General features: G+C 35.2%; 1 protein-coding gene across 3 annotated transcripts in view; it reads left to right on the forward strand.

The window, feature by feature from the left end:
• Positions 1-21,264, forward strand: part of sgsm2 (small G protein signaling modulator 2) — a 110,214-nt gene extending 88,950 nt beyond the window's left edge. For all 3 annotated transcript variants that reach the window (XM_068213709.2, XM_021466398.3, XM_021466399.3), the window contains 11 exons: positions 1,828-1,892; positions 1,989-2,134; positions 2,249-2,377; positions 3,097-3,279; positions 8,775-9,143; positions 11,473-11,597; positions 11,729-11,811; positions 13,812-13,921; positions 14,031-14,127; positions 15,348-15,515; positions 17,174-21,264. In XM_068213709.2, the coding sequence (XP_068069810.1) occupies positions 1,828-1,892; positions 1,989-2,134; positions 2,249-2,377; positions 3,097-3,279; positions 8,775-9,143; positions 11,473-11,597; positions 11,729-11,811; positions 13,812-13,921; positions 14,031-14,127; positions 15,348-15,515; positions 17,174-17,262 (1,564 nt within the window). In that variant the 3' untranslated portion in view covers positions 17,263-21,264. The remainder of the gene's footprint in view (positions 1-1,827; positions 1,893-1,988; positions 2,135-2,248; positions 2,378-3,096; positions 3,280-8,774; positions 9,144-11,472; positions 11,598-11,728; positions 11,812-13,811; positions 13,922-14,030; positions 14,128-15,347; positions 15,516-17,173) is intronic.
• Positions 21,265-26,187: the final 4,923 nt, after the last annotated feature.

Below are 26,187 nucleotides of genomic sequence, written 5' to 3' on the forward strand. Positions count from 1 at the left end.
AAGATCTGCAATGTTGAGTTGGGATTATAATTAACCAAGAATCACAGTTCAGACCAAATGTGATTTGTAAAGATTAATCCTAATAGAGTTCTATTTTTGCTTTGGATATGTTTTTAAAGGGGTGGTCCAGAGTGTATTTTTAAGGCTTGGTTGTGTTTATACGATACAAAGTTGCTTATCACGTTATGTTTTCATATATCTTACTTTAATTATATACAGCTACTCAGCTAGCATGAAAACGACATCATTGTCACATTTCCTAGTTCCTCCAAATGCCCGCCCTAAAGAGGCTCTGATTGGTAAGCTAACATAATTTGCTGTGATTCGCGGATCGGCTTCACGTCACCAGGAAAAGTGTCACACCTCCACAAACAAACGCTTTGCCTCTGCTCTGTAAATAGTCAGTGTAGCCAAATCAGTTGGAGTCTAAATCAGACAGAAAATGATACAGATGAACCTCACACCTGCTCTCTAAAATAAAATCTGACAAGGGTCTTTCATATATATTTGGCTTATACTGTAAGCATGTGTAAGTGATATAAAACGTTCACCTATCTTTTGCGAGTTTATTATTTGAGATGTAGAACGCACGGAAAGCAGCCACATAGAAAGACACATGCAGCGCTGGTGAAATTTGTGGGTGTTTACATAGGTTTGATGAATAAATAAGAATTTGTAGCTAAATTGTTTACTATGCCAAATAGCATTTCCTGTTGTTTGCATCCTAGCTACAACATACAGTTAAAGCTAGAAACTATGCATGTAATAGATCAATTTTATCAAATAAAAACACTTGTCCAATCTACAGCTTCATCTATTATGGTTGGAGCTGCTCCTTTGAAGAGTTTGATGCTGAATCCAGCACTGAACTGGGAGAGATTCTGGAAGCTGCGCTTTGTCAAATGCTAGTTATATGTTTTTTATTATTCTCTGGAACATTCTGGAATATAATTAAAATTAAACTGTAAGCACTTCTCTCTTTGTGTCGTGTCCTTTGGAAGCCCAAATACAGAAACGGAAGAAGCTCTGTGTAAATAGCAACATTTAGGTGGCATTTTAGCTTACTCTGCTACATTACAGCACCTCTGGCCATGCCCCTTTGCTGTGTGGGGTGTATGCGCATCCTGAATGCACGTAATCTGAAGTGTTTGTGAACTCACTACCCCGGATGTATTTTTTTTTTTTTTTGTAGTCCTGAACTGTTCGCTGTACACTTTGCTAAGCTAGCGGTGTAAAAGCCAATGTCTGCCTTTGCATTGAACCCTGAGCATAGTACATTCAGAGATGTTGTTTATGTTCACACAGCTACATTACACATCTACTAAAGTTTAAAATATAATATCGTAGTAGACCACCCCTAAAAGACCTGAGACTGTGTTCTAATTTAAATCATTTGTGCACAAGAATTTATGTGGTGATTCATAAAAGTCATGTCGGCACCAATAGACAGTGGTACTGTGTGCTGACATTTAGCACCGGCGTTTATGACTTTCTGATTTTCATTATCTAAATCACAGAAGATCGTGGTTTTATTAAAAAATCTTCTTTAATTTTCTGCTGAAGTATGGAGTGGATGGAGGTTTAAAAAAACGTCTATTTGAAAAATGGCAAAAATAAAATGTTAAATCCATAATGAAAAATGTTCAATTTTTTAGATAACGAAAAGGAAAAAGGTTCAATGCATTGGACATGCAAGAGCCAAAGTTGAAAAAAAAAACAGCCATATGTTAAATAACTTTGGCTGCAGTTCATGTATATTTTTGCAAAAGCATCTGAGTAGCCTTCCTGTGTTGAAAGAAGTAACGGATGTTTCCCTTCTGTGTCCAGGATTCCTCTGAAGATGCTGTGCCAAAATATGAAGAGACAGATTGTGTCTCGAGCGTTTTATGGCTGTAAGTCCAGTAAATCTTTGCAATTATTCATATGAATTGGTTTAATAAAGCCTCGGCTGTGCATAAAGTGCTCTTTTGCTGTGTTTGTGTTTGAAGGGCTGGCCTACTGTCGGCATCTGTCAACAGTGAGAACACATCTTTCAGCGCTGGTCAACCACAACATCGTTCCCCCGGACAAGCCCTGTGAAGCCTCTGGAGGCCTCAGCAAAGATGTGTGGAGTAAATATCAGAAAGACTGTAAGGTCAGCCTAGTACTCTTCGGCTCTAGTCACTAGAGGGTACTAGCGGTCCGTGACTTGTACCATAGGCCGCAGTGGTCCCGCTGTCTCCATCTGTCTCTGATTCTCTCTTGCCAGAACTATAAGGAGCTGGAGCTGCTGAGGTTGGTTTATTATGGAGGGGTGGAGCATGAGATCAGAAAGGAAGTGTGGCCGTTTCTGCTGGGACACTACAAGTTTGGGATGGATAAAAAAAATATGGCTCAGGTAAAAATTCAGGTTTCCCCACCCTCCAAAATGATTGACAGCCATGTATCACATGTCTTAGTAGTAACGTGTATAATCATATCAACAAGACAGGACATGCACAAAGCAACTGGGATTAAAAGATCAGTTCTGCACGCTGTGATCATCAATCATCATCAAATTTGATCAAGAATGAGTTTAAACATTTTTTAAAGCAATGCATAATTGTAGTAACGACAGTAAAATCACTGTAACTCATCACCACAGTCGCATGTCAGTATAATTATAAAAGAAGACGCATCAATCCGTGATTGTGGACATTAAATCAGGTTTATTTTGGTCATTAACATAACGGATATTCATACAGCTGTGGATATTAATGTGTATCCTGTCACATTTGCCACGCAAGCCAGTGCAAAGTGTGTTTGTCTGTGTGTGCGTGCGTGAACTTTGTAACAACATTGTGTGGGACTCATCGTTGCAGAAAGGCTTGAATTAACTCTCCAGCAAATACAGCAAATAACAATTGGCAAAGTTATTACTGTAGTTTTTCAGTATTTCAATAAATAATCTGATGGGTGTTTTGAGCTGAGACTTTACAGACACATTCTCAAGGCACAAAATACTTATCTTAAATCTTGAAAATATGTCAAATAGATGCCCTTTTAAAACGTCTGTGTAAAAGAGAAATTCTTTTTAAGCATGAACAGTTTTTTCATGGTGTGATGTTTGTTTTGTAGATTGATGAGAAAATCACAGCAAGGTATCAGCAGGTGATGAGGGAGTGGAAGGCCTGTGAAGTCATTGTGAAGCAGCGAGAGAAAGAGATGCAGTCGGCCATTTTCGCCAAGTTGTCGTCTGGAAGCAGTATAGACAGCCACGTCCTCAGACTCATCCACAGAGACTCCACTATCAGCAATGAGGTCAGTCCAGATTTTCCAGATATAAGTCATGTTTTTTTTAAATAATCTAAGGCCTGTTTACACTAATACATTTTAGTTTTGAAAATGCACAAGTTTTGCAACCGTTTCTTGTTCCATTTTTTTACTTTTTTTTTGTATGAACTTTAGTGCTCAACAAGTATTGATGATAATACAGTCTCTTATTGCACTGATAACAAGGAAAGTAGCACCGACCTGCACTAAATACTCAGCTTATGCTAGTTTTGTTGAATAAGATCATCAAACAATGTAAATGAAATATGACAACACAATGCTGCGGTGCCAGAAACTTGTAATATTGTCGGCTGAGTAAACGAGTTGTTTATGACTGGGATTCATTCACAAACAAATCGCTCCCTTCGTTAGCATGAGAAGTTACGCAGGAAAGGGGGTGTGTTTCCAGACATGGATTAGATCAAATTTTACAGGTAGGGAGCATTATACATTTCCATGCACACAAACACATGGTCTTTATCAGCAATGCCCGTGTGATCACTTATCCATCGATAAAGAAAAGCAATGTAAAATTCTAATTTTTGTAACTTTACAAAAATATTTGCATACTGACCACTTGGAAAACTCCAGATTATAGATCTATGTATATTTGTGTATATATCTTGGGCTCTGGATTGCCAGACCTCCACTGCACCTTGGCCCCACATTCATTTTAAAGGAGCACTACCCTGTACTAAAATGGCCGCCCGGAGCGTACGTCAAATCTTACCCCAAGTAATGTATTTTAAATTTGCAAAAATGTAGACAGCACTTTCTTGTGGAAAAAATTGCAGGCTGAAGCACATACTTTCAATGAGCCTATGGTAGGTTAGATATAAAGCAATTAAATCATGGAGTGGAGCATGTGGAAATTACCTAAAAATTTTTCTTGTTGCCAAAAGAGAGAGCCAAGTGAGTATTTATTTAGCACATGATGCTACAGGTACTTTTTGTGTCACATCAGATAAATTTGTTAACAGTAGAACATAGCATTGTTTATAAATGTTCCATATAGTGAGTACAATTTTATGGGTGATACATTATTAGTTGCTTTATTCTATTCTGAATACCATTACATTTTAAGTGGTTGTTGTGAAATGAGAGAAATATAATTATTCCCAAATCTAGAAAGGTGGCTACAAGCAGTGGCGCCTGCAGCCGTACGGCTGTACGCACTGTGCATACCTACCATGAGAGGGCAGGAATTAATGCCGCTTTTTATTTATTTATTTATTTATGGCATAATTTTAATTGATTATTAAACAGTATACATTACAGCTGCCTTCTTTCTTACTATCGTGCCAAATCGTTCTGAGAACACTTCGGTACGGTTAGGGTTGTTTCTCCACATAGCCTGGAACGGCGCATCACGATTACAATCCATTCTCTGCCTGGAATTCTCCACACAGAGAAAACCGTTCGTGCTGAACTGTGCCGACAGATTTTGTGTGTTGACGCGGTTTTGTTGCCAAGCTACCACAGCTGGCTCAGCGGAAGTGCGCTAGTTATCAGACCACAAGTGAACTACACTACATTAATATTAAAAAAAGATACAGTTCTAAACAATACAGTTTTGAAAAGCGTTTTAAAACCGTAGAGCAGTCTCTGGCAGACAATCACTGGCCCACTAAATTCTTACAAACATATTTTTATTTAAGAAATTTATAATTTCATTGACTTAGATAACCACGTGAAATAAAAATAACTGACCTATCGTCTAAAATCTTAAAATAATAAAGAGCTTGATTAATTTGATTGACATCATGAGACCTTTACTTCGCTTGACTAAATGTGAGTTTATTGCATGCAGCGCTGCATTTGGTAGCACAAAAACTCACTCTGATCCGGGAGAGAACTTTACCAACAGCTACATGCACTGCTGACTTTTTTTCTGCTGCGCATTGAATAAAGACACACTTAACATCATTGATGTCCACAATAATATACATCCTATATCTATGAAACACGAACTTGCAGACTGTTTGAACAACGAGGAAATAACTGCACTTCAGTCAAACCAGGCTTGTAGCTGTCCAAGGTAGGCCTACTGTTGTATGAGTTAAATTATAGCCTATATATGCACCAATAAACAAGCCAAATTAATAAATACATAAAATAAATATGGATTCTTAAATTTCGGTATTGTTTTTACAAAATTAAATAAAATAAAATGTTTTATAAAAATAAAATAAGCGATTTTTACCATTTTTTTTCAATTCAGTTAAATATATGTTGAACATTTATGGGATCATGTAACATGTTTCTGTGTGTTTTTTATTTTTAAAATTTGTTTGTTCTCTGTAATCTTTAATACATACTGGGTAGCTACGCAAAATATTTTTTAAAATGTCAAGCATGAATTTGTCTATAGCTTTAATTATGAAGACAATAAAAAAATAAAAATAAAAAAATAAAATGATAAAAATACAAAGATAAAAAGAGCAGAATTTCGCTAAATTATAAAAAAATTTTAATTTTTTTATTTCACTTAATGCATTCGTTATTTAATGTTTGAATACTGAAATAACGTGGTGGTGCTGGATTTGTGCGTACCTTGAAATAAAACCCTGCAGGCGCCCCTGGCTACAAGGGCAATAGGGTATATGCCGAGCTAGTGCTGTTCCCATGCTGATACACTTCCGGTGACCTGTTATTGTGAACTTTTTCTCATTTTATACAGTTCCTTATACAGCATCGATGTTGTAATGTCATTAAAATACATTCAGTTAAATAAAATTTAGCATTTATTTAGTTATTCAAGCGTAAAACAGGACAAAAAGCTGTTTACTCGCACACGCCCGTCAGAATCGGCAGGCTAACGCAGCAGGTCCATTGAATATACTGGGGTAAAATAAATGCTCATATAATAAAGATATGGCGGGGGAAATGTAATTTAATGCAGTGCTTCTTGTACAATCTGAGACCCACTTTAAATCTGATATCACTCAGCTAGTGGAGATCGCTGATTTTTAAAGACAGACCTTAAACGCACCGGATTTTGCATTGGCATTCAATTCGCCGGAAGCGCTTAACCCAGGTTAATGGCAAATTAAAAGTCCTATTAGCATGCTTCGGCATATACCCCATAAACACTTAAAGCGAAGCTCATTTGGTGTTAGCATGTTGCTAAGCTAATTGTTCAGTACTATAATCAAGATAAATACTACGATCTCAGTGTTGAGTGAAATTTTATGTTTATTTATTGTATAAACACACATGACACAAACATAGGGAAAGGCTGATTTTGCATTTCAATACTTTGTAAGTATTAAAGAGTTTTTTTATTCATTTGGTGTTAGCATGTTCGTAATATTGTATGTTCAGTGCAATATTAAGCATAAGCTTGCTTGAAAAACACAAATACTGATGTTTGCATACTTGTCAACACTGAAATGTGAAAATAAGGGATATGCCCCCATTACCTAAATGTTCTGATTAAAGAACAATGAATGAATCGCTCATTTAGATGTTTCTTTTGATTAGAGGTGTCACTTTAAAAAAGCAACACATCTAACATCATAATGAAAGCATTCGATTGCTTCCCTAACTTTTTTGCTCATTTAAGACAAAATTGGTTGTGTTTGAAAGAAAACCCACCAAGATCGACATTTTTAGATGTTTTTATTATTATTAATTATGTGTATATTTCTGTTTAAATGCGCACCCAAAACCTAGACTTTAGCTCTGCTTCAAATCGTGTGTATAGAATACGTTTGGGAAACAGGGTCTATTTATTAATATGGAACGCGTCAGCTGACAGTCACGCACTGCTCTATGACTAGGAGGGGCAATGGCACCTGTAATGGAAAGGAAGGCAATTCCGCTGTTTTTAAATTTATTTTAAAGTGTTTTCATGCCTAAATAAACCGAAAATACAGAACAGATTAACATTTAGGAGCAAGGGGCGTTCCCTGGTGTTTCGGCCATACAGTATGGGTTGCATTTAGAGAGGATCAGCTCTTAAATATTTATTGCCCCCCTTATAGAAAGATTGAAAATACAGGAGAAATATGGAAAAAATACCTTTACGGGATGATAGAGGGATAGAACAGTGAAATACAGGAAAATCCCAGGAAAAACGGGATTGTTGACAGGTATATTTTGTGGTGATACTAATTAGTTCTGATTAAAATTAAAAGCCACGCAAATACTCTGTAACATCTTTTTTTGTTTTAGTATTGAATATACAGTAATACTATGTAATATGTCAACATGTTGATATGCTAACTGTTGAGTATCAGTTAGCACAGACCCGGATTGTCTAATCGGGAGCAACAGGATTATTCCTGGTGTGCCGGTTTATTTTTTGGTCATTAGGGCCGGTCTCCCTAGCTGCCTGCACTCTGAGCAGTCACACTTTTTTCATTCACTTTTTTCATTCACCATAGCCTCGATCTTTTTATTAATTATTTTATCGCAGCCCCATGAGCAGAATGCAGCCTGCAGGTTAATGATGACACAATAAAAAAATCTATGAAGTCCGTTTCTTGTCAGTGTTGACTTTTAATCTTAACTCAGAGATACATAAACAAATTAAAATAAAATAAAATAAAATAAATTTAACCTCAAATTTCAAACATCATGGATGCAGTAAAGAAAACTCGGTTGTCTTCTAAACAACGCACTGCCGGCAGATTTGACAGACGCAGTTCTTAAAGAGGCCGAACACCAATGCAAAATGCACAGAATATCCATCTGAACAGCATATTTGAATAATGTAAGTTCTCAAAAGCAAACAATTCAAAACAAAAATATTCAAAGTGAAATGCATCATATAATTTATTAAATCCAAACAAATAGACTACCACAACATATAATCAGATATTGCAGAAAAGGACATAGTGATGTTTTAAAGAATAGTGTTGGAGATTTAGCTACTCTTTAATGTTCTCATATTTATGACAAATATTTCAAGTCATAAAAAGCAGCAGTTTCCTTGAAAAATACATGATAATGTCATTTGAAATTTCAATACAATTGATTTTAATCTTTATTTTATGCATGTAGCTTAATATATATTTGTATTTATTTCATTGTTTTTCATTTCAAGGTTTGGATATTTATGAGCACTAATCCTACAGAAAATAGATTCTGATACTGTTAAACATTACATTGTGTTAACTGTTCAGATAAATCTTCACCATGAAGTACTGAATTGAAAAGGACGTTATTTTAATATAGTCAGTCGTGAACTGAAGTGGGCCGTTCTAAGGCTTGAAACTCCAGGGTTGAAAAGGAGTCCCACTCCGGCCCTAAACATTGAGTGAAACCGTTACACATTTGGATACTTTTGAGTATTCAAATAGGTGTACTTTTCATTTTCTACTCAATAAGAGTCAACAAAAATAATGATTTTTTGAAAACACACTTTGATACTTTTAGCTTGTATGACAGGTGTTTACCATGCCTGCCATCTGAAAAGTCTGGGTAGCCTGATGTAACTTCAACTTCCTCTTCATCGTGTCTGGTATCTCTGTGTTCAGGTGTTCATGTCTGTGGACGAGCCTGACGCCGGGGGTCAGGATACCTCATGTGAAGACAGCACACCCACTTTAACCACAGTGGTCACCCCGGCCATGCTAGCCCCAGACGAGAGGCCACTGGTGGAGTTCGACTCTCCAGACTCAGGCCTGCCCTCCTCCAGGAACTACTCCGTCGCGTCAGGACATTCCCAAATCATGTCCAGCATCGACGATGGCCAGAGCATGGAGGAGGACACGACACCCACTGGAGGACTTGAGGAGCAGGGCGGACGCGGCTCTCTGAGTGAGGACAAACTGTGCAGTCAGCTGGACAAACTCACGACCACCAGCAGCTCTGAGGGCACTGCACCGTCTTTCTCCTCTTATACGGTATGCCAGGGCAACACAGCTTTAGCTCACAGACTGTGGTTTATTACAGCATTTTTCAAGGTCTGAATACAGTCATTTTAATAATTGTTCAGTTAATTTGGTCTAATCTGCTTATATATTTATCATTTAAATAAATTACAATTTATTTAAAGAAATTTATTTTAATATATAATACTAATATAAAATACTTTATTATTTTTATTTGATATTTGATATTTTTATTTGTCACTTTTTTTAAATTAATATACTCATAATCAAATGATTCAAACTATTTTTATTTCCATATTTTGGATCTTATTACATGGCATTTTTTTCATTTACTGAACCTGAGTCATTAATTATTTGTTCTTGTCAACTAATGTATTAACTAACAGTTCGCTGTATTTGTAAGTTTGCATTACAGATATTTAGTATTGCTAATTAAATATGTTGTCTAATCCATTAACAAATACATCTCTGTAAACATTAATTAATTAAGCTGATAATATAAAGAGATGCATTAGAATATGAGAAAGTTCACATTAACAAAGGTTATGTAATGCTTAATCAAGTCATTGTTCACCAAAAGTTCACATTAATATGTTTAATTAAAATTGACAAAGATTAAGTAATGCTTAACGTATTTGCTGTTCCTTGTTAAATCATGATAACTAATACATTAACTTATGTTTACTAATACAAACTTATTGTAACGTGTTACTGACTATATTGACATAGATGTGATGGATTTGCTTTGTTCAATGGATTTACTCTTCAGTGTTTGGACTTCCAGCAGTGAGATTTAAACCACACTGAACTGAACTAAACTAAACTTCAACTGTGAAAAGTTTTTTAATTTACTAGAACTTCTACCCCAGCAGGCACACAATATCATAAGACATTAGTATTAGGTTACATTTAGATCATGATGTCAGGCGACCAAAATTCAATGTCTAGCCAGCATCTAAGGACATATTTTGACATCCAATAATGCGTCAAATTACGTTGATATTTAGTTGATTTTAGGTTGTGTTGGAAAGTGGCCAAAATCTAACGTCGGATAGATAGTGGTAACATCCACACAACGTCAAGGTGTAACATGATTAGACATTGATATTTGGTTGATTTTAGGTTGGACATTGGACATCGGCCTGAAGTTGGGTTCTGACGTCAATTTTCATTTCCAAACAAAATCTAACATTCCCATGATGTTGGGGTACAACATCAATATGACAATTTGTTGACGTCCTGTGCCTACAGGGATGCTAAGGATGCTGCTTTGACACAATTTAAATCAGCTATGTATATATATATATATATATATATATATATATATATATATATATATATATATATATATATATATATATATATATATATAGTTTTTTTGTTTAAAGTTATATGAAATTTGCATTTCAGATAAAAAAAATACTATATGTTATTTTTATTTTACAATATATGGCATAACCTTTAGTAATGTTTTTGACTATATAGTCAATGATTTTTAAAATGTAGATTATAGGTTAAAAAATATCATTTCAACTCTTGGATATTAGGTTATATGATATTTAAAACATGATATTAACTCAGCTCTATTCCTATCAATCTTCTCTTGGCCTAATGTAAAAAAAAAAGCTAACTTTTTATGTGTTAACTTTATACTACTATATAGTATTATATTACATTTTATAGTAAAACTAAAATAATGAAATTTTACACAGTATATTATTAGTCCTATTTGTAACCATAAATGTTTTCAAAATGGTGATTGTGGATTAAAAATAATATAAACATTATAAACAAAATATAAAATGCACATAAATATTATTTTCCCTCTGAAGTGCTTCACCTAATTGTCTGTAATATCTAACATTCATAAACTTACATTTATGTAGACATTTTTATATTAACACACATATACATAAACATACACACACATATAAATATGGAGCCAGATCAGTCTCAAAAATGGTTTATTTATGAAACAGCACAATTCACATTTACAAAATCCAATTAGTACATTTGTAAACAATTTGTGAATTCACGAGTGGAAATCATGAATATTTTCACCAAATTAATTGGATTTGTGTGTTTTTGAGTCGTGTTTTTAATTTACGAATTGGATTTGTGTGTTTATGAGTCATGATTTGTATTTAAAAATTGGATTTGTGAATGTGAATTTTGTTGTGGGTCTATGAATTACATTTTGTAAATATATTATTTTTGAGACTGATCTGGCTCTGTAAATAAACGTCAGCATGATACAGCATGTGTACCGCTGATAGATCTGGTTAAAACACATCTGGTCCAGTAATGTAAAGCCAGTTGTTTTGTGTCATATGCTGTGCAGATCGAGCTGTTGGACACGGTGGCGCTGAACTTGCACAGAATAGACAAAGATGTCCAGCGCTGCGATCGCAACTACTACTATTTCACTAGCAGCAACCTGGAGAAACTGCGCAACATCATGTGCAGGTCAGTGCAGGACAGTTATTGCCTCTTATGGGTCTGTTTGTTAGATCTATTGAAGCATAAATCACAGACTCATTTCCTAAATCATCTAAAGTAAAGCTCAGTCTGCTGATTTGTTTGTGTTTCTGACGCAGTTACGTGTGGGAGCATCTGGAGATCGGCTATGTGCAGGGCATGTGTGACCTGCTGGCCCCATTAATGGTCATTCTGGATGACGGTGAGTGAGTAGACAAGATTGTGTAGATGGGCTTCCAAATAATGTTTTATGGGCTTTACGTGTGTTTTGCAAGCAGCTCATGTACTCTATAAAGATTTGTGAATAAATGGTTGTTTTGCTGCATGTTTTAATAGAAATTGTTGATAGCTTGTGATTCACTGGGTGTTATTTTTATATTTATGCCTTCAGTTTGCATTATGGATTGAAAATATAACTGTTGTATAACAAAGTGACTTTTATTGACGTGATAAAGTTTAAAATGATTTCCAAAGAAAGCACACATTCATTTCATCAGAAAGAGTAATATTGTGAATACTGAAATATTTCATCAGTTTACATATTCTAACTTTTAGTAATATTTGAAAATGAATTTTAAATATGTTATACTAGGTAAAAAATATATATGTTTTGATATTTAATTATTAGAGCTCTTTTTACATTTTAATAATTTTTTTTAATATTTCCCAAGTGCATTTTTTTATTTATAAAGTTTTTTTTTTATATATAAAGTTTTATTTATAAAGTTTTAACTAATTTCTGATGACTAACTGCTTTTGTCTTTGGCATGATGACAGTACATAATATTTTAGTAGGTATTTTGCAAGACACAAGTATTCAGCTAAAGTGCGATTTAAAGACTTAATTAAAGGCCACTTTATTAGGTACACATGTCCAACTTCTCATTTTTGCAAATGTCTAATCAGCCAATCACATGGCAGCAACTCAAGGCATTAATGCATGTAGACATGGTCAAGGTGATCTGCTGCAGTTCAAACAGAGCATCAGGATGGGAAAGAAAGGTAATTCAAGTGACTTTGAACGTGGCATGGTTGTTGGTGCCAGTCCGGTCTGAGTATTTCAGAAACTGCTGATCTACTGTAAAATTCACACACAACCATCTCTAGGGTTTACAGGGATTGTTCCAAAGAAGAGAAAATATCCAGTGAGTAGTAGTTCTGTAAGCGCAAATGCTTTGTTAATGCCAGAGGTCAGTGGAGAATGGCCAAACTGGTTCGAGCTAATAGAAACAGTAACTCAAAAATAACACAGAGTTACAACCGAGGTGTGCAGAAGAGCATCCCTGAACACACAACACCTCGAACCTTGAGGTGGATGGGCTACAGCAGCAGAAGACAACACAGAGTGCCTCTCCTGTCAGCTAAGAACAGGAAACTGAGGCTACAATTAACACAAGCTCACCAAAATTGGACAATAGAAGGATTGGAAAAATGCTGACTAATCTGATGAGTCTCGATTTCTTCTGTGACCTTCGGATGGTAGGGTCGGAATTTGGCGTCAACAACATGAAAACATGGATCCATCCTGCCTTGTATCAACACTTCAGGCTGGCGTTGCTGGTGTAAGGGTGTGGAGAATAATTTTGCCACACTTTGGGTCCATTAGTACCAATTAAGCAGTCAACGCCACAGCTTACTTGAGTATTGTTGTTGACCATGTCCATCCCTTTATGACCACAGTGTACCCATCTTCTGAAGGCTACTTCCAGCAGGATAACGCCCCATGTTATAAAGTGTGAATCATTCATCTCAGACTGGTTTATTGAACAAGACAATGAGTTCACTGTACTCAAAAGTCCTCCACAGTCACCAAATCTCAGTCCAATAGAGCACTTTTGGGATGTGGTGGAATGGGAGATTCGCATCATGGATAAGCAGCTGACAAATCTGCAGCAACTGCGTGATGCTATCATGTCAATATGGACCAACATTTGTGAGGAATATTTCCAGTACCTTGTTGAATCTATGCCATGAAGGATTAAGGCAGTTTTGGAGGCAAAAGGGGGTCCAACCCAATAATAAGGTGTACCTAATAAAGTGGTTGGAGAGTGTATGTTAATTAGGCTAACGAGACAATTTATTGGACCACAGTGCTTTGTTCATTAGCCAATTAAAATAATATTGATCATCATTTTGTTTTTTACATATTTTGATTAAAAATGAAAAACAAATATTTTCATTTCTTGAATACCCCCTGTACAGAGTGCTTGGCCTACAGCTGCTTCACTCAGCTGATGAGGAGGATGAGTCAGAATTTCCCCACCGGAGGGGCCATGGACACTCATTTCGCCAATATGAGGTCACTGATACAGGTAACATGACAATGACCTTTCTCTGTCTTCCTGCCTGAGTCAGCGCCGTGATTTGTCTGCTGCAGTCTTGGACGTCATGAGTTCTGAACAACCAGTGCTGTTTTTCCAGATCCTTGACTCAGAGCTGTTTGAGCTCATGCATCAGAATGGAGATTACACTCACTTCTACTTCTGCTACCGCTGGTTCCTCCTGGACTTCAAAAGAGGTAACGACACCCAAATCAAACCCGTTATAAAGGACAGAGAAAATATGCTCTCACACTGTAAACAAATAAGCTACATCCTAATAACTTTGACATGACTTCAAGCTTTTTATAAATCTATGTAACAGAAGTTGCTGAGACTTTTATTTCGGTTTGTTGATGTACTTTTTACTAGAACAGAATATTCAGAAGGGGGCAGGGCTTTTTTTGTGCATCATTCCCTCATAATAAACCAAGTACAAGAGGCATGGTTAAGAACACAGAAGCAAATGATCAGACTTTGATTAAAGATCGCCAAACATTTTTTTAGTGGATTAACTGCCATGGATTAATTGTTTAACTAAAGAATGGTAATGTGCACTAACAAAATATAAACGTGCATTTTCATTTCAAACTGACTTTTAAAATTAAGTTAAAACATGGTTAACTAATAATAAGTTAAAGCAGGGTGCGAATTACAGGGGGGGTTTAACGCTTGATCCCCCCTAAAGGAGGTCAAAACCAGATGTGTGAGGGGTCAGTTCTTTAATAGTGAAATAGTTCACTTTGATCTGTATTTTAAATAATAACATTAATTATTGAAATAATAGATAATATAAAAATACATTTGACCACTCCTATAACAGTTCAAACCATTGTTAACCATTGCCAATCAGTCTACTTGAGAAAAAAGTCTGAAAGTTGCAGGTCTTGTGCACCAATAGACAGTGTTCACAAGACTTTGTTTTCTCATAAAATAGGTGTTTGTATCTCTATTTAGCCTGAAAATAAAATCAAATTAGATGCTTAGTTTGTAGTTTAACCTACCGTAACATTTGAAATGGCTAATCAGAGAATACTGTAGGTCAGCATACACAATATCCCTTAAAACGCTGAAATTTTAATCACGCTAAAACATTTTATTAATAAACAAGATGTAATAAAAAATAAATATATAAATGACTGAAGCATGTATTACACAGACTAACCTAAACAGTAGACCCCCCTGATCGTCAATTCGCACATTATTTGCACAGTGATACCCGAAAATTGCGGAATTTGAAAGAATTTATCAGTATTTTCAAATTGGGCCTGTTCACACATACAGACCTTTATGGAAAATTGCTGGTAATTTTCTGGAAAGATCTGTATGTGAGATAGGGGCTACTGAGTAAGATATGTAAGATAAAAACATCCTTTGTCATGACTTGACATGATCATATAATTTTTTCATTTTGTCTCAGAGCTGCTGTATGAGGATGTGTTTGCAGTTTGGGAGGTGATCTGGGTTGCCCCTCGTATATCCTCTAAGCACTTTGTCCTGTTCATTGCACTGGCTCTGGTGGAGGTTTACCGGGACATCATCCTGGACAACAACATGGACTTCACTGACATCATCAAGTTCTTTAATGGTTTGTGAACTCAACAGAGGAAATCCAACGATTTAGACTGTTTACATACTGATTATACCGTTTACATCTGTCTTTCTGTCTTACAATCATTAACCAGAATGAACAGCTCAAACCCAGAAAATTGCCAGCTTTTTAGAGTCACTTGTGTTTATGTTAAGTTATATTTGGGAAACGGTTTGCTGGCTAATTTTAGATTTGTTACAAATACTGCAATGCTAAATAAAATCAGTGGTGTCAGGCTAACTAACAGTTCAAGTTTGATATCCGCTTGTTAAGTCATGACGTAACGGTGACGCAAGGAATACTGTTTCCGGGACCAAGCTGCTATATTTGTTCAAATCGAAAAAAACTTTGGTTTATGATCACTTTTTAGTCATATCACACATTAAAGTGAATTTTATATGAAATCATAGTGTACACATCGATTTCTGGACTTGCATCACAAGCACCAAAATTTTACCAAAATGAATCACTTTCTGGCCATCTGATATTAGCCGTAGATATATAAATATTTATATATAAATCTACAGTTTGATAGAGCGCTAGGACCCGGAAGCTGATTTGCATGACGTCCCACTTAACAAGCAGATTAGGTTACTTATGCTAATTGAATTGGACTTAGGGTTAGGCGTTGGGATTAGGGCTACTATTTAAAACCACTTTAAGTGATGCAGGCAGACCTGAGTCAATAATTCCCCTCAATTGTCTTGTAAAATGTACATCTATTTGATTTTTTTTAACATAATATAATTATGTTAGCATTTGGTTGGAACTGTTACGTCACAGCAAGAAAGTCACTGGTTAAAGTCCCGGCTGGGTCAGTTGGCATTTCTGTGGGGAGTTGCATGTTCTTGCCGTGTTGGTGTAGGTGTCTTCCAGGTGCTCTGGTGTCCCCCACAGTCCAAAGACATGCGGGATAAGTGAATTAAATAAACTAAATTGGCTGTAGTGTATGTGTGGTTGGTATGTGCAGCTGGAAAACACTTGTGTAAAACATATGCTGGATACGTTTGTGGTTCATTCTGCTGTGGCGACTCCTGATGAATAAATGGGCTAAGCCAAAGGATGAATAATAAACTTCATATTGGTTTCATGTTGGTCATATGGTTCAGGACAAAATGAATAGCCCTCCTCTGAAAGTTTAATTATTTTTCAAATATTTCCCAAGTTATGTTTAACAGAGCAAGGTAATGCTTACAGAAATGTCCTATATTTTTTTTTCTTCTGGAGAAAGACATATTTGGCTAGAATAGAATAGAAGAAGTAGTTTTACCCCTTTTGAAAGTTGATAATATTCTTGTGCTACTGTGCACAAGGACAGTTAAGTTCTTAGCCATGTCAACATAGAAAATAAAACTTGTCATTTTCCATTGGTCTTAGAAGCTACACAATGTAACTTTTGACTTTTTTTAACTCTTGAGTGAGACGCTAATGGTCTAATTTAATTTAAGCTAAGCGAAAAGTGCCACACCCAGAGATGAGCTGAATGTATTCAAAAACCATAAAACTCAGATGAACTCTGTAAGGAAGTTGAAAAATGACCACAATTCTTTAAAAAAAAAAATATTGAGCGTTTCTTTAAAGTATAGCAGCGGCATGTGGCCATGTGGTAAAGTCAGTCACTGAATCATAGTCTTCTTTGTGTTCCTCTCTGACAGAGATGGCGGAGCGCCACGACGTGCAGCACATTCTCCGAATGGCGCGGGAGCTGGTACACAAGGTGCAGACCCTCATCGAGAACAAGTGAGAACGAGAGTAGGCAGCCGCCCACCAAAATCTCTCTATCTCTCTTTCTCTCTCTCTTGTTTCCACTGTCCTGGATCTGCCTGGACGTCTGGACTCTTCTGTCGTTTGCCTGCCACAGAATGCCGTTGTGTCAGACCTGGCGTTGTCTGCATGCTCGTGGTGTTTGAGCACACTGTGACTGAGGTTTTCATTTCCGTTTCTTGCTGTACACGCCGCACTGATCAGGTCCTTTTAGATCTGCTTTTATAAAGAGATGAGATGCCTCCTATTTGGGCTCACAAGCATTTCCTTTCCCTAAAGGCCGCCAAATAGAAGTCTTTTAGCGGTGACTGACTGTGGTGTTGTTTGTCGTCGGGCAGATTCGTTTGAGCACAGTTTTGAATCCTTAAATAATAACTAAGCCACGAAGAAGTCGTCCAAACAGTGTGACCAAAAGGACTGTGCCAATAATTACCTTCTACTAGTATTTATTTAAGCCTCGTTTTTATCGTTTCACCGTCTTTAGCCCCTTTTTTCGGTTTGTCTATGGTGATGATGACAATGATCTCGGAAATAAAAGTAGTCGACGTTGCCTTTGTAACACATTTCAGAATTTGTGTCCGTTTTGCACTTTGACCTTGAGACACCCGTGATGCTCCAGAGAGGCCGAAGCGAAGGGGTTGAGGTGTTTTTTCAGGGGTCATCAAACTTCCCTCAGTGTCCCGAAGTCTGGAAAGGGTCCAGGCTCTTCCACGGATCGGCAAAACTGCTTCCACATGATGAGAGACTAACTAGTCTTTTAGATGCTGGTTGGCTTTATCCACTACCTTCAGGCTTTGTTTATGCTGCACATACACTATCATTCAAAAGTTTGTAGCTCATGTGTTGTTGATTATAAAAAAAAATTACTATTTGCTGAGAAAAACTGCATTAAATCTGCCATGTTACTGAAGCTTTCTCTTACAAATATATTCTGTTCTATTCATAACAATATACTGTAAAAATGATCATAATTTTCACAAAAATAAACAAATATTTAATCATTTTCAGCACTGAGCAGCAAATCAGCATATTACAATGATTGGAGACTGGGATAATGATTCCAGAAATTCAACATTTTTTATCAGAATTAAATAAATTCAAGTCAAATGAGGTTATTTTTTAATTGTAATCATGTTTCACAATACTACCATTTTCCCTGTGTTTTTAATCAACAAAATGCAGGCGTTATGATAACATGATAAACATACCAAACTTTTGAACATTAGTGTACATAAACCCAGTTATTTTTCCTTACCCAATCTGTATTCATACTTTTCATGTCCTGAATCATCTAAAAGAACTACTTGAAATCTGATCTGACTGTTCAGACTGAAACACATTCCAAAACAAATTTGGATTTGAAATGAAACAAAGGAGGTTACTAAATCTGACCTTTTTTCAGCATAATACGGTTGTTCATCATCAAATGTGTCACCGCGCACTCTTGCACATTTTAAGTGTAATTCACTGCCATACTGTCTTCCCCTTCTTCCAAGTAATTAATGCCTAAGGCTGTTCAGAATGCAGAAGACTAGCTGACTGAATATACAGATAAATTGTGAACAGTTTATACAGATTACTATTTAATAATCTTTGTGTAGAATGAGGCACTTTACTGTACATTTTGTGCCATTCAAATATGTAAATGAGCAATGTCACACTCGTAGCAGTGTGATATGGCTGTATATCAGCACTAGTGGGAGGCGTGCATCCTTAGTGTTCCACCAGTGCTGACACTAATAAGGCACTGCTACGAGTGTGATATTGCTTTAAACAACAGTTTGAGGGCATAATTTGTATATATAAAGAGAATGAACCACGGAGAGTCTAAAAATCCTTTTTGTACGAAGAACTACTTTCTTCCACCATTCCTTCACATCAGCAGCCAGAACAGCAGAAACCGTTGCTACTTCACAAATGTCACTTAAGAGCTAGTATTTGATTCTCTAGCTTATTGTCTAAAATGATGACAAAACAGGTGATTTTTGCTATATTTTAAGATTATATGGCTGAATGGCATGAAATGCCATGCGCTGTCTCTTCGAAATTGTACATTTTTTTAAATAGGCACTATCCCTATATAAAAACTGCTTAGTTGCAATCTAAACAATTACATTCTCGTCTAAAAAAGCCTCTAAAGTATATTATATTGTCCAACAGCTGCAACAATTGTCAAACTGTAGTTAGTTTACTGGTCTGCTGTCACTCTATGTGGGCAGAGTAATACACGTGTAAAGAGGCTGTACAAGTTCTGATATTGCTGAATATCACACGGCTATCAGCCAGTCAGATTCGAAAACCAGACAGAACTGTTGTATAAGTATACTGCATATAAAATAGCAACTATGCTAATTAATCAGTTACATTCCAAACAGAAATTGAACATGTTGTGTGTTGTTCAGAAATTTGTTAATACAGCTGAAAATTTTACAGAACAATAGCTGAGCCATTCACAAGTGCAGAACAGTGAACTGAACTCCAAACAGAATGGTAGGTTTTTAATGTACTTAATACATAATAAATCTCTTTATTATTATTATTAAAAGTACATGCTGAGTGACTGATGTTTATTGGTTTACAATGAGAATCAAAGTTCTTATGTTCTTTTTCAAACTGTATATTTGCTAGTTATTGTATTGTCAGGATCTGAGGTAAAACTGTCTGCTGGTGCGTTCAGCATGGCAATAATTGGCACATATAATGGTTTTCAAACTTACATTAGTAGCATTTAACATTGAATACAGCACATAATCAGCACCTTAGATGATCATTGTCCAACTTTGTTTATACCGTGTCCTTGCTACATGTGACACAATGGTGCAAGTTGTGCGACAAGTGATAGAAACGATCTTTTCCATGTTAAATGGATTTTTGTTCCTAACCATCTGCAACAGTGACGCACAAAAGTTCTATTTTAGAAATGGTTTCTAATTCTTGTCGATGAACAACAGCATAAGACAATGATCACCTCAGGTGCTGATTATGTGCTTTATTCAGTGTTAAATGCTACTAATGTAAGTTTGAATACCATTATACTTGACATTCATTGCCACACTGAACGCAGATACAGACATATTTCTTCAGATCTGGAAAAAATTGACCCTACTTTATATTAAGTGGCCTTAACTAATATGTACTTTCACTGAAATTAAAAATGAGTTACTGTACAATGTGCTTACAGTGCAAATACATGTTTTTACGCTGTACTTTTGCTTGATTAAAAATCTGCCTGTAATTACACTTGTATTCAATTTCTGTAATTCCATTTAAAATTACACTGTTAATCCATCCCTTACACCTTAATCCACGATTAAACCTACCCATACCACCAAAACTGTCCCCAACCCTAACCATATACCACCAGACATGTTCTTCAATACGTTATGAACACATTAGGTACATTGTAATTATATTTTGATGTAAGTACACATTAGTTAAGGACACTTAAAATAAAGTGGGACCAAGAAATCTAGCAAACATTAGTATGACTCTCAATGCAAACTAACAAATATCAGCCACTCAACATGTACTTTTAATTATATTAAAGAGGTAGAATAAATTTAATTGATTATAAACTTGTTATAAAAAATGGCTCTGGTATTTAAATTTTCATGTCACGTCTGGTATGAACAGATAAACTGCTTGTTGCAGGAATCTTGTCATGTCACATGTAGTTAGGACACAATGTTATTCTGTTCTTCAACCATGACATTGCAGAAATAGAAACTATTGTCAGAGATGATACTTCACCCAAAACTGAAATTTCTGTTATCATTTACTCAACCTTTACTTGGCCCAAACCTTATTGAGTTTCTTTCTTCTGTTGAAAGATGACAAGATATTTTGTAGAACGCTGGAAACCTGTAACCACTGACGTCGGTAGTATTTATATATTAAAGATATTAATGGTTACTGTTAATCAATCTTCTCCTAAATAGCTTGTTTTGTTTTGTTTTTTCAAAAAAAAAAAAGAAAAGAAAAAGAAACCCGTAAAGGTTTGGAAGCACTTGAGGGCAAGAAAATAGTGAATAATAATTTGGGGGGGCAACTACTCCCTTAGGATGAAAAACCAATTTGTCACTTTTTGATGTAGTGAACTTTATTTATGAACTTATTTTGAGAGGATAACATGCTTATGATTGACCACGACTGGTCCCGCGTTAGCTGACACATGATTCACCAATCATATTATTCCTAACTCACTATAAATAACTAGAGTTTCTTACCTCAGGTGTATTCGTTTTGAAGAATCCCCCCTTTTACACCTTCCCCTCTTTACCTTTTCTTTGATATGGCGGCATGGCCAGTGGTTAGCACTGTTGCCTCACAGCAAGAATGTCACTGGTCCAAGTCCTTACCAGGCCAATTGACGTATCTGTGCAGACTTTACATGTTCCCACTGTGCTCAAGAATGTTTCCCGGTTCCTTCCTTCAGTCCAAAGTCAACAATTACAATTACAAAGTCAACAATTACAATTAAGTACAATTAAGATTTGCATTTCCCCCAATGACGGTTGGGTTTAGGGGTGGGGTTTGGTGCCACGTCTCCTTTTTAAAATGACTGAACTCGTACACTGTTCCGTTATTTTAAGTCTTTTTTCCTGCAGAAAAAAATGTAAAATAACGACTGTTAAGAAATGTACTGTAAGAAATGTACTGTAAAATTACAGAGGTTATAATACAGAAACTTCCTTAAATTTAAATTTCCGGTAAATTTCTGTCATTTAACGTCCGTTATTTTACTGTAAATTTCTATAATTTAACGTCCGTCATTTTACGGCACCCCAGCTGCTGGGAAAAAAAAACATAAAATAACAGATTTTTTTTACAGTGTACGAACTAGCCACTAAACTAAGATAATGAAAAATTGTTACGTTTCCTTGTCAGATCAGACTAGAAAAACAAATATCCTATTGCATGCTATAATACAGTGTCAACGCTAGTCAGAAAGTTTACGCACATTTGGCTATCAGGGTTATCAACACAATTCTTAAGGTTTTTTTTTTTTTGTGACAACTTAATTGTTTTATGTTCAGTCCAGTTTTATTTGTAAAAACTAAGTTAACTTAAATCCCTCATGTTGTCCCAACACAAATTAATTGTGTGAAACCCAGCATTTTTCAGTGTATGAATTCTGTGTGCTAGTAGTTTGCACTTCTGAACAGCCTAAATGACCCCAACAACAAAATATATATAGACTGTCGTTTTTTCTACCAACTGACAGAGATTATGGGAGAAGTGGTCTTCTGATGCCTCAAATCTTGTCAATCTCTGGTGCTGTGGGTTGAAAGGTTTACTTCCGACAGGAGCTCGTATACCAAAGCCTCTAAAAAAAAAAACGTCGTCATCCTTCTCATAATGCATAACTCAAAGACTGTTGTTCAGGTGTATAACAGACTAAACATGGCTTTTTATTTCTACTGTGAATCATTTTGCTATCCTCCTCTCCGAGTGTATTATTGCACTGTAAATAAAGAGAAAAGACCTGATTTCTACGAGGACTCTGCTGTCAAGCTGTCTATTTTTTACTTTGGAGACTGTGCTAACATGGAGAGCTGTACAATTTGAATGTGGGAAACCTTTGTTACTTGTTGACTGTTATGTCCCTTATCAACGTTGTGCACTGGTTTCTAATTGTTAAAATATAGTATAAATAATAAATATATATGTACATTTTTGTTTGGACGCCAACATCAGAATGAAGTATGTATTGTAACGGATGTATCATTTACCTTGAATGTACATGTATTATGGGGGAAAAATGTTGTTCCTTAAAATTAAAACATTTTCATATGAAGGACAAACACCTCTGTGCTGCCTAAAAGTGTCAGTTTGTGGATAGTCTGTATTAATACTGTTGTAGTTTTTATTGTTTGGATGTTATTAGTTAGTTATTTTAGACTTGGGGTGCCCAAATATTTTTGTTTGAAGAGCCAAAAACCAAATATCTGTGATAGATGTGGGCCACATATAAATATACCAAACTATTTTATATTAAAGCTGCCATGTGTAATGGCGATGCGGTGTCGCAGTGGGTAGCATGTTCGCCTCACAGCAAGCAGGTCGCTGGTTTGAGCCTCGGCTGTGTCAGTTGGCATTTCTGCATGGAGTTTGCATGTTCTCCTCGTGTTCAATTTTGCCCCACAAGTCCAAAGACGTGGTACAGGTGAGTTAGGTAGGCTAAATTGTCCGTTGTGTACAGTATGTCTGTGAATGAGAGTGTTTGGATGTTTTCCAAAGTTGGGTTGCGGCTGGAGAGGCATCCGCTGCGTAAAATGTGCAGGATAATTGGTGGTTCATCCTTCCGTGGGAACCCCGGATTAATAAAGGGACTAAGCCGAAAAGAAAATGAATGAATGCCATGGGTAATTACTTTGAATTGTATTAACTTGTATAACTTTTTTAATTATTACTTGTTGTGATAAAAACATAATCACATTGATAACACAGTAAAGTTCAATGTTGAATACATTGGTCAAGCAGAATCTGCCTAAGCCTTGATTTGCTCACCAAAGTCTTTGCATTGTCCTCTATCCATAAACTTAATCTGAACAAACAAATAAAAGGTTACAGTAAATTTAAATGACAATCTCTACACCATCCTCATAGTTCTCCCTCTCTTCTCAGACAGGATGGCGGGCCAAATCAAAAGTTAACCAAGGGCCAACTTTGGCTCATGGGCCCTAGTTTGGGCATCTCTGATTTACTGTAGGCAATACATCTAATACATCTTAAAAATCTTAATTTGGCAATGATGAAAATAAAATAACTTTCCTATTTTGTTTCAGTTAAATTGTTGGAATAATATTGTAGTTATATTAATTTATTTTCCAATTCAATTTGTGTGTTTTTTCAATTTTAGTTGATGTTTACATAAAGATGAACTCAATTAAGCCTTTATATCTATTATTTTTTATTTAGTTTGTTAAAGCTTACTTTTAAACTCAAACGTGTTTGGGTTATTTTAGTACATCAACCTCAAGATTCGAAATAAAAAAGTATATTCTTTTTAAAAATTTGTTTCAGTTTGCTTATTGAATATATTTGGTGTGCTGTTGTTGTACTTTTTTTAACAGTTCATTTTTCCAGTAAAAAAATAAAAAAAACAATTATCCTTTTTTGTTATTGAAATTTAGTTTAAAATTTTTGTTGTACAAGTTGAACAATGAAAATTAGACTTTTTTTGTTTTTAAATATACTCTTTTTTTATTATTTTTTATTATTATTTATACAGCATTAACATATATATATATATATATATATATATATATATATATATATATAAATATAAATATATATATGTATATATATATGTTAATGCTGTTTAAATTTCAATCATGCATTAATGTTAAAATATTTTAAAATAGATAATTTTTGCATGTCAAATAAATGTTACTTTTTAAATTTCTAGCAAATATATTGTTTAATTTCACAAAAAAATATGCAAAATAATTATATATATAAAATAATATCGGCCGAGAGAGCTTAAAGTGCTGCAATTTAAGAAAACACGTGCATTACAAAAACGCTAGCAAATTAAGAAAAGATCTTCATACGTTTGCAAATTCTCACAATGCAAACACTTTAAAAACACGCAGCATTTTCACACAACGCAAACAATCTACCAAAACGCTGCATTTTCTCACTAAATTTCTTACATTAGAAATGTTTCAAGGGGACCCTAAAACATACGATCTGATCTTTGGAAGGTGTTTTATATTAGTTTGTTTTAACATCCTGATTTGTTTTTTTTTTTTTTGTATTTTAGTAGCCTAAATAACCATAACCTAAATAGCAGAGTCCGTCACGTTTTAGGGTCCCCTTCAAACATTTCAGATTTGTTCCATCCCATTCAAAACATTGTGAAAATGCAGCAAGTTTTCATAAATTGTTGGCATTGTGAGAAAATGCAGCGTGTTTTATGCGTTGTGAGGATTTGCAGCACATGTGCTGTCAATCGTATAAAGATCTTTTCTCAGTTTGCTGGAGTTTTTGTCACTATTCTATTAAACTTTTTTTTATTGTAACATTTTAACAGTACAAAAAGAAATATACACATATATATATATATATATATATATATATATATATATATATATATATATATATATATATATATATATATATATATATACACATGCCAGGGGGTAAGCATAAATCAAATACAAATATACATATGTAAAAATCAAATAAATACATTGTACAGTTCACAAAGTTTTAAAGTGCATAAGGCTTTCTTATTTAGAGAGTCTCTGATACTAATATATGAGCATAATTCCGTCATCAACACTATTCTATTAAACTGCAACACACTAAGCTGCCGTCTCCGCCATCTTGTACGAGCATTTTTTTCTTGTGTCCTAAATGTGTTGTGATTTTTTTTACTGCATTTAAAGTGAAATAACTGAATAAATACAGTAAGATGAAGAAAAAAAATGCTCATTTTAGGAGACCATTTCAGATGCCACTTGCAGTTGACCTCTTCATTTTAAATAATAAAGGTTAGTGATAATACTTACAAATAAGATTCATGATCAATTGTAATATTATTCTAATATTAATTATTGTAATATATTGTAATTCAGGAGCACCACTAGCCGGTACGGGCCCTATGACAACATTCTGGTGGGGGCCATGGGTGGGAGGTCCTTGTATATTTTGGTCAGTGTATTTTCATTTTAGAAACGGATATTCAAAAATGAGGTTTTTTGATTTTTGATTTAAAATTCAAAAAGCAATATTGGAGGCGTTCTTTTTCATGGTGAAAAACGGAAAACAATATATATATATAATTGTCTTTTTTTTTCAAATAAAAACAAAAATGACCAGAAAACAAAAATGAATGTTTTTTTGTTCCGAAACCAGATAAAGGTGATGCATCTGGTTCATGGTGACACAATGCTGC

This window comes from Danio rerio, chromosome 15 (genome assembly GCF_049306965.1).
Source record: "Danio rerio strain Tuebingen ecotype United States chromosome 15, GRCz12tu, whole genome shotgun sequence".
In the NCBI taxonomy this organism is placed as follows: Eukaryota; Metazoa; Chordata; class Actinopteri; order Cypriniformes; family Danionidae; genus Danio; species Danio rerio.